This window comes from Phodopus roborovskii, unplaced genomic scaffold, assembly GCF_943737965.1.
Source record: "Phodopus roborovskii unplaced genomic scaffold, PHOROB, whole genome shotgun sequence".
In the NCBI taxonomy this organism is placed as follows: Eukaryota; Metazoa; Chordata; class Mammalia; order Rodentia; family Cricetidae; genus Phodopus; species Phodopus roborovskii.
This window is the reverse complement of record NW_026125486.1, coordinates 43971-58840: the sequence shown is the minus strand read 5'-3', so window position 1 is coordinate 58840 and position 14870 is coordinate 43971. Positions and strand designations below refer to the sequence as shown.

Below are 14870 nucleotides of genomic sequence, written 5' to 3'. Positions count from 1 at the left end.
ATTTCACATGTATAAACAAAAAAGCCAGGATAGTCAAAACAATCCTGTATAGTAAAGGAACTTCCAGAGGCATCATCACCCTTGCCATCAAGCTATACTATAGAGCTATAGAAATAAAAACAGCTTGTTTTGGGCATAAAACAGGCACAATAATCAATGAAACTGAGTAGAAGACCCTGACATTAATCCATACACCTATGGATACCTGATTTTTGACAAAGAAGCCAAGATTGCGTAATAAACCCTGCCAGGAAAAAAATTAAAATTAACGATCAGGTGAAAAGTATGGAATTTGAGCATTACTAGACATTGTGTTGTGTGTGAAATTTAGACAGCAGGGTTCTTGGTCTCTTCTAAGAGTCCACCCATGATGAACTGAGAACTTTTCAAAAAGGAACTGTTTTGCCCATGGAGCGGAAGGTTTAGAAATCCTGTGGGTCCTACTGTTTCACAAATGTCTGTTGTCTGCAAATGCGCACAGACAGGAAGCTAACTGGACTGAGGTCATATCAGCAACATGGCTCCACAGGACTTCACCTTCCTGTGTTTCGGTGAGTCCTGAAATGAAAATGGGTTAGCAAGAAAGACAGGACTCCCATAAAAGCTAGACCCTCTCTTGGCATGAAGGCTAGGTGGTGTTAAGTGGCAGCCGAGGATAGACTAATCTCCTTAGCATTCTGTCTCTGGGTCTTGCCCACAGCCCATAGACAATAGATAGGGGTTTCATGATGACTGCTGAGCATCATGAGAGGAGAGAGAGATGGGGGGACTGAAAATGTAAGGGCAACCCTCAAGACTGGTTATTTTGGGGGGAAAAATAGTCTTACAGATATGCAAACATACATGTGAAAGCCAGAGTTAGATCGAAGAAATGATACACCACAGACAAAACTAGATGGTCTATAGAAAAAAGGGTGATAAGTAAATGACTGAAACTAACCGGAAGATTGATTGATAGATTGCAAATAATAGATAAAAGATAATTAATAGATGATAGCTATATGAGTAGGTAGAGATGATCAACACATAGATGCATACATGCATGCATGCATATATAATAGAAAGGTAATAGATGATAGATAACTAAAAAATTAGTATTGATAACAGTTATGTAGATAATAATAGGGGTAGGTAGATAAATAGATAGGCACACATACACCCACAGAGAGCACACAAACACACAGAGTAGAAGAGATAGAGATAGATAGAGAGAGAGAGAGAGAGAGAGAGATTTACTCCATAACTCATTATGCAGAGAGACCTGTACCAGAGGTTGGATACTAGAAGGTTAAATTTCCTCAATGGTTCTCTTCCAACAGTCTTCCTGGGACAGTCCATTTGGGCACAAGAAGGTAAGTGTCCCCTAAGTCGTGTCCTTCACCACACCTTAGACACTAGTCACAGCAGCTATGGAGTAGAGTAATGGAAAGATACTCTGAAGCCCAGGGTAATTCCCCTTCTAGCCCCATTATACTGTCTGCTATTTATCACTGTGTTATCTCTTTAAGGAGACCCCAGACCCTGGAGCTACAGCCTTGGCCTCTGCTAGCTAGCTACATGTGCTAACAAAGACCTGTGTTTTACCGAATATTCGTAAGAGGAAGTCATGAGTTGTCTTTGCTTAACATCCTCCTGAGTGTTGGTTCCCTTTTTGCTCCAAAATCAAGTCTTTTTTTTTTTTTACTTCAGTTATTTAGAGGAAGTCAGTCTATCCTTGCTCTATTGTACACTAATGTACTATACCACAGTGTTGGGTCCTAAGTAGTACTGAGAGAAGCATCTACTTAAGCTAAAGCAAGTGCTAATAGTGCTAAATTCTGCTTGTCCTGCAACTCTAACTCTTGATTTGGCCTCCTAGTTCTTGTGAAACCCTCATCTACCATGCCTTCTCTCTCCAGCATACTTTTTTAAGTTTTTATTTTAAATACCAACCCCAGTTTCCCCTTCCTCCCCTACCCATGCCTCCCATCTCCCCCTGACCCCATCCCCATCCCATCCTTAGAAAGGGGTAAAGGCCTCCCTTGGGGAACCAACCAAGTCTGGCATACCAAATTAAGGCAGGGCCAGGCTTCTTCCCCCTGTATCAAGGCTGAGCAAGGAAATGGGCTCCAAAAAGCCAGTTCATGCATCTGGTGTAAGTCCTGTTCCCACTGCCAGGGGTTCCACAAATAGATCAAGCCACACATCTGGCACCCACATCCAGAGGGCTTAGTTTGACCCTATGAAGTTTCCCCAGCTGTCAGTCTAGGCTCCGGGAGCTCCTACTAGTTCAGTTCAGCTGTCTCTGTGCGTTGCCCCATCGTGATCTTGACCCCTCTTGCTCATTTGATCCCTCATCCCTCTCTTCAACTTAACTCCAGGAGCTTGGTCCAGTGCTAGGCTGTGGATCACTGCATCCATTACTGAATGCAGGTTCTATGATGACAGGGTGGTCACCAACCTGATTACAGGGGAAGGCCAGTTCAGGCATCCTCTCTACTCTTGCTAGGAGTCTTACCTGGAGTCATCCTTGAGGGTTCCTGGGAATTTCCCTAGCACCAGGTTTCTCCCTAACCCCATAATGGCTCCCTCCATCAAGATATCTCTTTCATTGTTCTCCTTCTCCTTATCTCCCCCTACTCGGCCATCTCAACCCCTCATGATCCCCTTTCCTTCCCTTTCCCTCTACTTCCCTCCCAGTTTACCCATGGGATCTTAATCACTGCCCCTTCCTGGGGCCCTCCATGTATGTCCCGTGTAGGGTCATCGCTTTACCTAGCTTCTCTAGAGTTGTGAATTGTAGCCTGGTTATCCTTTGCTTTACATCTAATCTCCATTTATGAGTGAGCACATACCTTGTTTGTCTTTCTGAGTCTGGGTTACCCCACTCGGGATGATTTATTCTAGTTCCATACATTTGCCTACAAATTTCATGACTTTTGTTGTTTTTCTTACTGCTGAGTGATACTCCATTGTGTAAATGTACATTTTCTTTATCCGTTCTTCAGATGAGGGGCATCTAGGTTGTTTCTGTGTTCTGACAATTATGAATAATTCCAGCACCTTTCTAAAGACTGAGTAATGTATGCTTAAAATACAATTACATTGTTGGCGCACGCCTTTAATCCCAGCACTCGGGAGACAGAGATAGGCGGATCTCTGCGAGTTCAAGGCCAGCCTGGTCTACAGAGCAAGTGCCAGGACAGGCTCCAAAACTACAAAGAAACCCTTCCTCAGAAAACCAAAAAAAAAAAAAAAGTTACAATTCTAGGTATCTCCCTTCTCAGATCAGTCTTAGGTGCAATGTTCTAAGTTCCCTCCCACCTTCTTTCCTGGTTTATATCTACTTCTCCAGAGAGTCTGTCTCTTCACTCATGCTCAGCTTCACTGAGCTTACCTTTCACATTTTGCACTCACTAGTTCTCAGCCTTTCCTGTAATGCCCCCTTCCTTCTCTCTGCAGTGCTCCACCCTACCTACACACACCTCCTCCACTTCCCTTTCTGAATTCCCACACCCAATCTCCTTTTCTATAACTTGACACTGCCGATCGATCACAGAGCTACATGGGTGTACTTGGCATCTTAACTGCATACATCTGTAGGGTGCAATGTGATGTGGCACACAGATGCATTCACACCACATGTGCTGGTCAAGACAGATTAATATTTCCATGTCCATATATAAAACTACCACAGCATGCATGTGGAAGTCACAGGACAAATTAGATATCTGTCCTTGCCTTTTACCTTAGTATTATATAGTGTTTGGAGACTTATAAATTCTTCTCACCTGTTTATGCACAACATGAATAATTATTGAAAACTGTAATTACCTAGCTGCTCTGTAGAGAATATCTCATTTATTGAACTGCCCATTATTCAAATTCAACTTCTTCCTGTTCTCATTCCCTTATACTTCCGAGCCTCTAGTGACCACCGTTCAACATTCAAGTCAAATTTATTGACTTCAACAACTATTGTTTATTTAACCATTTACCTACAGGGCAAACTATGATGCTAGGTATATGTTAAGTACTCCATCAATGTCTTCTAAATGAATGACTGATTGAGTGTTAGGACCACCTATAAAATAACTCAGCCGTTTTAACTATATGAAATCATGGATGCAGTCATAAACCTCATCGTGGGTCTATAGCAGTTAATAGGTTCTGGGAAAAAGGTGTCATTTTCTTCACTAGTTACTCATATGTCATTAAATAACCTCTCACACATGTCCAAAAAACACTGATTGAAACTGGTGGGTCAAAAGAAGGCATCAAAGTACAAAGGGGTTTCTTGTCAAGAGTGGATTCAGCCACAGAGCAAGAATAGAGGGGGATGAGGTGATGAAAATAACCAAAATGTATTATATACATATTTAAAAATGAAAAGGTATTTTAAAAATCACCTTTCTAGGGGGCTGGAGAGATGGCTCAGTGGTTAAGAGCACTGCCTGCTCTCTTCCAAAGGTCCTGAGTTCAATTCCCAGCAACCACATGGTGGCTCACAGCCATCTGTAATGAGATCTTCTGGCCTGCAGGGAAAGCATGTAGACAGAACACTGTATACATAATAAATAAATATTTTAAAAAAATCACCTTTCTAAACACCCACATATAATGATGAGCATACAGTATTTGTATTGTTTCAGTTTGGCTTTGTGATACCAAAAGTCAAACCCAGGACTTCCTGTGTGAGAGGGAATGTTCCACAAACTGAGCCTCTCCCACAGAACAGATATGTCATGGTAAAGGGCGCCTGAGGGTTTTCAGTGCCCGTTGACTATTCCACGTAACAGTTAAAATCTGAGAATGAAGTCTTCAAGAGCAGAAGTCAATACTAATGAGGAAAGCCAGGAAGACAGCTAGCATGTTCTGTCTCCCCTGAGAGGTCCTGGATACAGCATCAGGATCTGCCCACTCCAGTTCCACGTTGCCTGACTCTGTTCTACAGTATTCTTCATCCCTCTATCAGATATGTAGGTATGCACGCATGTGTAAAATACACACACACACACACACACACACACACACACACCTCTTTTACAATTCTGTTTATTTGGGTACTTAGAGACAGGAAATGGATTTGAGGTCCAGATGCTGACTAAAGGGAGAGTTACTGCTTCACGGTTACAGGAATTCTATTTGAGGTTGTGAAACCACTGTAAAATGTGGTGATTGTACAGCGTGATGAAAGTAATCAATACAACTAAATTAACCCTGACAGTCATTAAAAAGCAAGACTGGCATGATGGTGCATATACATAACCCCAATTCTTGGGAGGCAGAAGGATTGTGGGCTTGAAAGTACATAGTAAAACCCTGTTTCCAACGGTAAATTTTTCAATGTATGAAATATACTCCAAAACAACTACTTCCTTTTTTTTATCTTTGGTTTTTTGAGACAAGGTTTCTCTGTATTGATTTGGAGCCTTTCCAGGATGGCCTCAAACTCACAGAGATCCACCTGCCTCTGCCTCCTGCATGCTGGGATTAAAGGCATGCACCACCAACACCCAGCCAACAACTATTATATTCGAAAGAGTGTTCATGTATGTTCAGACAAGCATGTACATATATGTACATATAGCAGGAGCAGGACATTACTGTTTTTCCCCTTCAGATGACATACTCCTTGTTGACTTTTCTTCACCTTGTTCATCTTTTTAAATCTTTAAATTTGTTCTTTGGCAAATTCATTCATGTACGTAGTGAGTTCTTATCGTTGACACCCCCCCTTACCCTCCACTCATTTCCTACAAGTCTCTCTCACATGGCCATGCCTTTCCTTTTGTTTTGTGACCCACTGAATTTAATCTGGGCCTTCGGTGCAACCATGGGTTTGGAGGTATTCATTGGGGACGGATGGGTCCACTAATGGGACACAGCTGAAGATAATGCCCACCCCTTCCTCAGAATCAATCAGTAATCAATAATTCAGCAAGGATGGGTGAGGCCATGTGGGTTCTTCTCACGTCTATCATTAGCTATTGGCAACACCAGTCTTGTGCAGGCTCATTACTGACAGACGCTGCTGCTACTGTGAAATATGTTTGCCCTGGCCATGTCATTCCCCCAGGATCACATTTCACAGCTCCTCTCCCTAACTTCCACCTCTTACTTTCCAATTCTGTTCCCTGAGCCTTAGAGGAGGTGGTTTCAGTGCCCACATTGAGGGCTGTACAATGCAGCCTTCAAAAATTCTCAGCACTACAGGCAACCATGATTCTCTGCATTCAGTGTGGTTCCTTGAAGCAGGGTCTCTCATTGGCCTGGGGTCACTGATTAGTATAGGTTGACTGGCCCAGAAGCCCAAAAATCTGCTTGTGTCTGACTCCACAGTGGAGTTATAAGTGCACGCCACCACTCCTGGTTATTTATGCAGTTCTGGAGAGGCAAAGCTAGGTTCTCATTCTTGCAAGTCAAGGAGGTTGGACAGAAGGCCCAGTGAGAGCCCAGTAAGAGCACTGGCTACTCTTCCAGAGGATCCAGGTTTGATTCCAAGCACCAACATGGCAGTTCACAACTGTCTGTAATTCCAAGACCTGACACCCTCACACAGACATGCATGCAGGTAAAACACCAATGCACATAAAACAAAATTAAATAATTGTTTATTTTAAAAAAAAGAGCTTGCGAGTCAAACACTTTATCAGCTGAGATTTATCTCCAGACACCCACCATACTGTTTTTAAATGAAATGGTTACAGGTCCTTTGCAGTCTAACTCATGCCCCCCAACGCAGATGGAATACAACAGCTTCTTCAAGCCATCTGAGCTTGGGCTCTGCTTCCTTTCAGAATTTCCCACTCCCATAATATCCGCTGCCACAAGTACTGTGGTTCCCTGGAATGGGTCTGTGAGGATCATCTGCCAGGGAACGCCCGAAGCCTTCCTGTATCAGCTGTCCTTGATGAAAAACTCCACACCCATAGTTATAGAGTATAGAATGGGATTTCAGAGAGAAGCCGAATTCATCATCAACCACATGAACACAACCACGGCAGGATGTTATCAGTGTCAGTATAGGAAGAAGTACCACTGGTCAGAAAAGAGCAAACCCCTGGAACTGGTGGTGACAGGTAAGGAGACGCCTTGGGAGCCTGGCCTTCCGCTACTTATTTTGTCTTCATTTTAGCAGACTTTGTGAGGGTGGGGGGTTGTTGTTTTCATTTTTTTTTTGTTAATTACATTCATTAGTAGATAATTTCATACAATGTACACAACTGCATACTGACCACTTCTATTTGTTTTGTTTCATGACCCACTGAGATTATAAGGGTAATTCCTATTACTAAGGGTATAAATGTGTCCTCTGGAGCCTGGTGGGCTCAGCAGTAGGTACACAACTAAAGGGATCAATTCCCCCCTTCTCCCAGAGTCTATCAATAGCCAGTAATTCCATCACAAAGGATAGGACCCCTTGATCACTCCCTCGTCGCCCAACTCCCCTACTTCCTTGACTTATCACTGACAGGGTTGCTCTCATGTGGGCCCAATGCAGGTAATTACAGCCGTATGTTAATAATTGTGGAGGTTCTGTCAAGTCTAGAGAATGGCATTTACTGGTCCTCGCCCTGTCTTCTGACTTTTATATACTTCCTGTTCACCTATGGGCAGTGTTGACTAGGTCTTAGACAAGGATGATATAAATGTCTTTGGTATGTCTGGGTCAACAACTATAATTAATCTCTGTGTCTTGGGCAGCTGTGAGTCTCCGCATTCAATGGTGTTGATATTTTTATATTTTTTAATTGTTTTCACATAACATTTCTTATCATATTCCTTTTCCTCTCTCAGTTCTCCCCAGATCCTCACCACCTCCCACATTGTTAGGATAGCTTTAGGTTCACAAAAAAAACAAAAAACTGAGATGTTGAAGACTGAAAAGACCAAGAATTCTCTTGGCTGATATCTAAAGCATATTCAGGGTTCCTTCATTGCCAACTAATGGCCTTTATCTACTCTAGGACCCCTTGTAAGATCTCATGTTGCATTTAGTTCTCTCTTGGTTTTGATAGACTTTGTGGTCTTGAAAAAGTACAGGCAAATAATTTCTGGGACTTCCCATTCTTAGAAATTGTCTGACCCTGTTCTCATAGGGTCATTATAAGAAAACCAGGGGTGGTGCATTGTTATGAGTTGTTTTCCCCCGCCAGTCTGGTCCCACCAGTCCCAAATAATGCACAGAGATGCTGTATTAGATATAAAGCTGTTGGGCTGTTACTAATTCCTTATTGGCCAGATCTGTCTTAAATATTAACCCATTTCTATTAATCTAATTATTTCCACATGGTCTTATCTTACTGGATAGAGGGGCTGGTGTTCTCTCTCCATCCGCCATCTTGAAGCTCCTCCCTACTCCTTCCGGAATCCTCCTTGTCTCTTAGTCCCACCTATCTTGCTTTCCTATTGGCCAACAGTGCTTTATTCATTAACCAACAAGAGAAACATATTTACAGAATGACACCTCCCATCAGTGCATGTTGTATTTCAACTGTTCTTTCTACATAAAAAAATAATAATTGTGTGAGGTGACACTCCAACTAGTCATTATACAATATGTGCATGTATCCAACATCATGGTGTACATGATAGATGCACATCATGGTATAGATGATAAGCACACAAAGCCTCTGTAGTTTTAAAAATGAGCCACATGTGAATAAGCCACATTAGGAATCCAATAATCCCATATGTGAAAGCAGGAGAAATAGAAGTTGTAGGCCATCCATTGCTTCACACATAATTTGGGATTGGCCCTGGCTACATGAGAGTGAGCTGAAAGAAACAGAGAGAGGAAAAGGAAGGAAAGGATAGAGGAGAAGATCACAGAAGAGAAGAGAGGAGTGGAAATGGGAGGGGAGGGGAAAGAAGAGGGAGAGGAGGAGAGGGGTAGAGCGGGGAGGAAAAGCTGAGTGTGTTGGTATACACCAGTGATCCCAGCACTCAAGAAGCTGAGACAGAAGGATCATGAGTTCAAAGCCAACCTGAGTTACATTTCAAGACCCCATCTCAAAACCTAAGTACATTTAAAATAAAAAAGAAATTGGCCCCCAAGCCCACTCAGCCCTGCTCAACCTGAGCAGGTGGAACACACCCATAGCTCGCCACCCCCTCAGTAGCTCAAGGCAACTTTATGGGGGAGAAAGAGGTGCAGAGCAGTTCACGTGCCGTAAGAGAAGAAGAGCTGGAAGAGCAAAGGCGGTAAGGAAGCCGCTAAACTGCCACCCAAAGCCATGGTGATATCTGGTCGGGCTTCTACCAAGGGCCACATCTGGGTCTACAGCCCTACAGCAGCTGGAATAGATGTGCATGGCTCCTGTGACCACTGAAGACCGTGAAGATGCCCCAGCATCTGGGTCACCACCTGAGACCATGTTGGTGTCTGAGAACCATGCTGCGACCGGGACCATCCTAATCTCAGTGTCCTGTGCCATGGTCACATTCAAGCCTGAGCTGCTGCAGAGAGCCATATCTGAGGCTATGGTCTGCCTCAGCCAGGGTCTGTGTTGATGTCTGTGGCTCCTATTACCATAAAGGCTATATACATGCCAGGGGTCTGAGCCACCACTTGTGGCTTTGAGTTGGCCCACCCCAACATCTACCCTGTCCATGACCTACTGGGGCACATGAAGGGACTGGTCCTGTGAAATAAGAGCTGCAGGATCTCCATCACTCCAGGGAGCCACAGAATACCTAAGAGGAGTTACAGTGAGTGGTCAGTGTTGGTGCTCTACCAGAAGCCAGAGGCCTTGAGCCAGACCAACAACATATTACAATGAACAATTGCAAGTAAAGTTCTTTGGACAAAGGGGTCCTGACACACCACAGCTCCCAGTGCAACTAACATGAATAAAGAGGTGATGGAGAGGCATGGAAGACAGAGGAATGGAGTGTTTTGGAGTTCTTTTTTATGGTTGTTTGTTAACTAATACTTTCATTTTCTTTTAGAGGAAGCTGTAAGGGAGAAGAGAAATATGGGGAGCCTGGGAAATGAGTGGGATTATAATGCATGATGGGAATTTCGCAAAGAATCAATAAAAATTATGTTTAAATTTTTTTTTAAATCTTTAAACTTTTTTTAAAAAGTCAATACATAAAAAGTAGGATGGTGTTGCTTCTTACACATGAGGCACTGGATTCAATCCCCATAACAAATGATAAATTTGCTTTCATTCTTATTGGGTTTTTGGGGGGCTGGTGTATTTAGCATTGCCTCTCTTATCATATATTATAGTCATACATTAATTTATGTATCTATATAAAAGTCTATGACCCACAAATGAGAGAAAAAATGTGATTCTTTTTCTGAATCTGTTTTAATATACTTAATACAATAATCCCGAGGTGTACCCATTTTCCTACCAATGACATACTTTTGTCTTTGTGGTTGGAAACAACCCCATTGTACACCACATGCCCCAGACAGACATAGAGTTGATTCCATAACTTTTTTACTTGTTGAGACAGAGTCTCACTCAGTACCTTCACTTGTAACTTTCCTACCTCACCTACCAAATGATGAGATTACATTCGCAAACCATAATGCCTGGCTGCAAGTGGTTTCTTTCCTTTTCTTTTATTATTATTATTATTATACATATTGATCCCAGTTCCCTCTCCCTCCCTCCCATGCCCCCTGGCCCCCCTCCCATCCCATTCCCCACACACACACTCCACAGGGAGGATGAGGCCTTCCAGGAGGGATCAATAAAATCTGTCAAGTCATTTGGAGTAGGGCCTAAGCCTTCTCTCCTGTCTCTAGGTTAAGGGAGTATCCCTCCATGGGGAATGTGCTCCCAAAGTCCTTTTGTGCACCAGGGATACATCCTGGTTCCACTGTCAGAGGTCCCTTAGATTGCCCAGGCCTTCTAACTGATACCCATGTTCAGGGGGCAAGTAAAAGAGAGCACCTTTTAGTCAATTTACTAACCGAATGTTTTTTTCTCCTTAAAAGATTTATTTATTTATGCCTATGAGTGTTTTATCTGAACATATATCTGCAAGTTAGAAGAGGGAATCAGATCCCATGGGACGACCGATGGGAGATGTTCTTCTGTATATATGTTTCTCTTATTGGTTGATGAATAAAACACTGATTGACCAGTAGCCAGGCAGGCGAGGCTACCAGATGAGGAGCATTCAGGAGAGAGGGAGGCAGAGAGGAGCTGCCAGAGAGACACCATGTAGCCGCCGAAGGAGTAACATGCCAGCTTATGGGTAAGCCACAGCCTCGTGGCAATACATAGTCTAACAGATACACATCATAATTTAATAATTAAGAGAGAGCTAGCCAATAAGAAGCCTAAGCCATTAGCCAAACAGTTTATAATTAATATGCCTCTGTATGCTTTATGGGGCTAATCAGCTGTGAGACCCTGCGGAATAGAAACTCAGACTTCAGACCATAATTACAGATGGTTGTGAGCCACCATGTGGGTTCTGGAAATCAAACTCAGGATCTCTGAAAGAGCAGCCAGTGCTCTTAACTGCTGAGCCATCTCACCAACACATCAACTGAATCTTTCTTAATCATTATTATTTTCCACATACGAATTTTTGCTTGTGCACCATGTGGGTGTAGTTCTCTTGGAAGCCAGAAGGGGGCATCAAATCCTGGATTTAAAAACAGTTGTGACTCTGGAAGAGCAGACCCATTCATTGCCCCCACACCCAGACCCTGATAATAATTTTGAACAAAACTTTGTTAATAGCTCACTGTCTTCTCTTTCAGGCGTGTACGACAAACCCATCCTCTCCGCAGATCAAAGCCACGTGCTGAAACCAGGAGAAAACATCTCCTTCCAGTGTAGGTCAGCACACAACCTGTTCAACAGATTTTCACTGGCCAAGGAGGGAGACACGTCCTGGCCACAGCAGCAGCATGAAGGATATCAAGGCAACTTCATCCTCGGGCCTGTGCACCCTGACTTTGCCGGTAGCTACCGGTGCTATGGATGGCACAGCAGAAGCCCGTACGTGTGGTCGGCCCCCAGTGATGCCCTGGAGCTCAGTGTCACAGGTAGATGCGTCACAGCCCAGCTCTTTGTCCTCTGGGTGGAAATGTAAGATGAGTATGGCAATAGAAACGCGCTGTCCTGAGGAGCGTGGAGAGAAAGGGGTTTCTCGCTTACTCCACACTAATCTTTCACATTATTCTCTGAAGTCTTCCAGAACACCCTTCAGAAACCCGTGATCTATTTTTAAAGATTTATTTTATCTCTCTCTCTCTCTCTCTCTCTCTCTCTCTGTGTGTGTGTGTGTGTGTGTGTGTGTGTGTGCGTGCGTGCGTGCGTGCGTGCATGGTGCTGGTAGGGGCCAGAGGAGGGTGACAGATTCCCTGGAACTGAATTTACAGATGATTCTGAATGACCCAATGTGAATGCAGGAAACTGAACTTGGGACCTCTCCAAGTCAGCAGTTTTCATTAATTTATTTTTTACACTCCAATCCAAGTTCCCCCTCCTTCCTCTCCTCCCACTCCCCTCCAATTCCCATCTACTCATTGGAGAGGGTAAGGCCTCCCCTAGGAAGTCTACTAAGTCTGTCCCATCATCTCATTGAGGCAGAACCAAGACACCTCCCCACCCCCCCGACACACACACACCCCTGTGTCTAGGCTGGGCAAGGTATCTCTCCATATAGGATGGGCTCCAATAAGTCAGTTTTTGCAATTAGTGATAGGTCTTGGACCCACTTCCAGTGGCCTTATATATTGTCCCAGCCACACTACTGTCGCCTATATATTAAGGGAATCTAGTTCAGTCTTATGAAGGTTCCCCATTTGTCAGGTCTGAGTCAGTGATCTCTCACTAGCTTGGGTCAGCTGATTCTGTGGGTTTCCCCATCATGGTCTTGACCCCTTTGTTCACATTATCTCTCCTCCCTCTCTTTGATTGTACTCCAGGAGCTCAGCCCATTGGTTAGTTGTAGATTTCTGCATCTGCTTCCATCTGTTTCTGGAAGAGGGTTCTAGCTTCTTTGGGGTTGTGGATTGTAGGCTGGGTATCTTTGCAGCAAATGGTGTTAACTACTGGATCACCTCTCCAGCTCCCTGATCTATTTATAAAGGAAAGGCCCAACATTCAGAATCACTTATGAGGGATCCATGTTGAAATGGAAGATCCAAACACAGTCTACTCTAGTGCATCTTTTTTTATTTGTAGTCTTAGTGACTAGCAGTCCTTAAACTCACTTTCGGAATCCACTGGGAGTGACTCCCTATAAAGACTGAATCATAGGACTCATTTACCATGTGGCTGACATATGACACTATACCTGAAGGAGGGAAAAGAAAGGAGGAGAGAATTCAGGCAGAGAAAATTAGTTGCTGCCACCTGAGTGGGTTGACCTCTTTCCATATCTCATACCCATCTTCTGAAAAAAAGTGTCATTATCCCTCTCATGCTATCAGCTATGCAGTGTGATAGCTGTGCATTTCGATGTTGTAAAGCTAGATAGGTTTTTTTTCCATTAGTAGTATGGAGACAACTGGGTCTCGGTACAGGAGAATTAAACAAGAGCACACTCCCAATGGACTGGACGCCTAACTGCAAAAGATATCCTTCTATTGGAGACCACAGAAGAGAGTAATCTTGACCCTGACATGGGAGGTGGTTTCTAAAACAAGATACAGGATCTGCTTGCTCTAAGTAAAAGGACTAACGAACTCAACCAAACTAATCATCATGATAATGATAAAAGGAAAAAAAAATCTAGGTAATAGAATCCTTTTGCTTTTCTGAGATAGAGTCTCACTAACTCATGCATGCTAAATAAACCCCTCTTTTCCAGGGAAGTAGTAAGCATTTAATTTTTCTGAACATTATAAACTTTCATATTACATTGCAATCATGGGGAGAACAGGTTTATAAAGATAAAGACAGTCTAACACATGAAAAAAATAAGTAGTTCACTGATCACCATTGCCTATATAATTGGAGATGAGAAGTTGGAAGGAAGTTGAGGGGCAGAGCATAAAGCAATTGGCTCCATCGCAAGGGTCATTTTGAGATAACATTTAGCTAAATTTACCTTAAATCTCCCAGGTAGTGGTGACTGTGTGTCTATTTTGCCACATAGTTGTTATGTAGAGTGAGGAAAGCACAAAGAGAAAAGTTCAGAGCTTCCGACATAGAGAGGTGTTGAAGAAATAAAGTTGAGTGGTCAAAGGTGAGAAAGACAAAGGAGGACAAACTCCCCATAATCAACTCCTTTCTTGAAAAACACAATTTCTCACCTTTGGCCTCCCTCTATCTTACACACCCTAAAAGCGTGGCACCTGTAAATGTATGTGCTCATTTTAAAAGGGCTAGGATCACATTTTGGCACAGAGACAGGAGCATGAGTCCCTCCTACATCAAGGATGTAGGATTGGTATTGAATGGACCATGGCCAACACTTGCCTGTTTCTTTCCCTTACGTCTCTAGACTCCAAGAAGCAAGACTATGTGATGGAGAATTCTATCCGGATGGGTATGGCAGGGTTGATCCTTGTGGTCGTCTTGGTGATACTAGCTGAATATTGGAACGGCCACAGGGTGCCACACAAGGAAGACTGCTGGGAATTGGCTGCACCGGGATGGAGTGGATAAACACTGGAAGATACAGGTGGGGATGCATCTTACAAAAAGGAAAAGCCGTTAGAAGCTTGGGTCCACCTGCAGAATGTAAGGTGTGAGTGAAAAGTGCCGGTCACAGGCTTGTGTGTTTGAGCATTCACTCCCCAGAAGACGGTGCTGTTTGGAGAGATGTGACATATATTGTCCCCAGGAGGCTACCCTTCGAAGGTTATACTCACTTCAGGGTCCCATCTAGCTCCCTGCCACTCTGCACTCCCTGTGGAGCTGTTCCTATTACAGACTTTCCTGCCATAATAAACTACTCTC

General features: G+C 43.4%; 1 protein-coding gene across 1 annotated transcript; it reads left to right on the top strand.

Moving 5' to 3' along the window:
• Window positions 1-449: 449 nt before the first annotated feature.
• Window positions 450-14814, top strand: LOC127215593 (immunoglobulin alpha Fc receptor). Its single transcript, XM_051175998.1, has 5 exons — window positions 450-551; window positions 1320-1352; window positions 6780-7061; window positions 11717-12004; window positions 14413-14814. The coding sequence occupies exons 1-5, from the start codon at window positions 518-520 to the stop codon at window positions 14574-14576; spliced, it is 801 nt and encodes a 266-aa protein (XP_051031955.1). The 5' UTR covers window positions 450-517; the 3' UTR covers window positions 14577-14814.
• Window positions 14815-14870: the final 56 nt, after the last annotated feature.

Bases quoted from the DNA above. Each gene is read 5' to 3' on its own strand.
- LOC127215593 (XM_051175998.1), top strand. From the start codon at position 518: ATGGCTCCACAGGACTTCACCTTCCTGTGTTTCG. The intron at 7,062-11,716 runs GTAAGGAGACGC...CTTCTCTTTCAG, and splicing joins CCTGGAACTGGTGGTGACAG to GCGTGTACGACAAACCCATC. The intron at 12,005-14,412 runs GTAGATGCGTCA...TTACGTCTCTAG, and splicing joins CCTGGAGCTCAGTGTCACAG to ACTCCAAGAAGCAAGACTAT.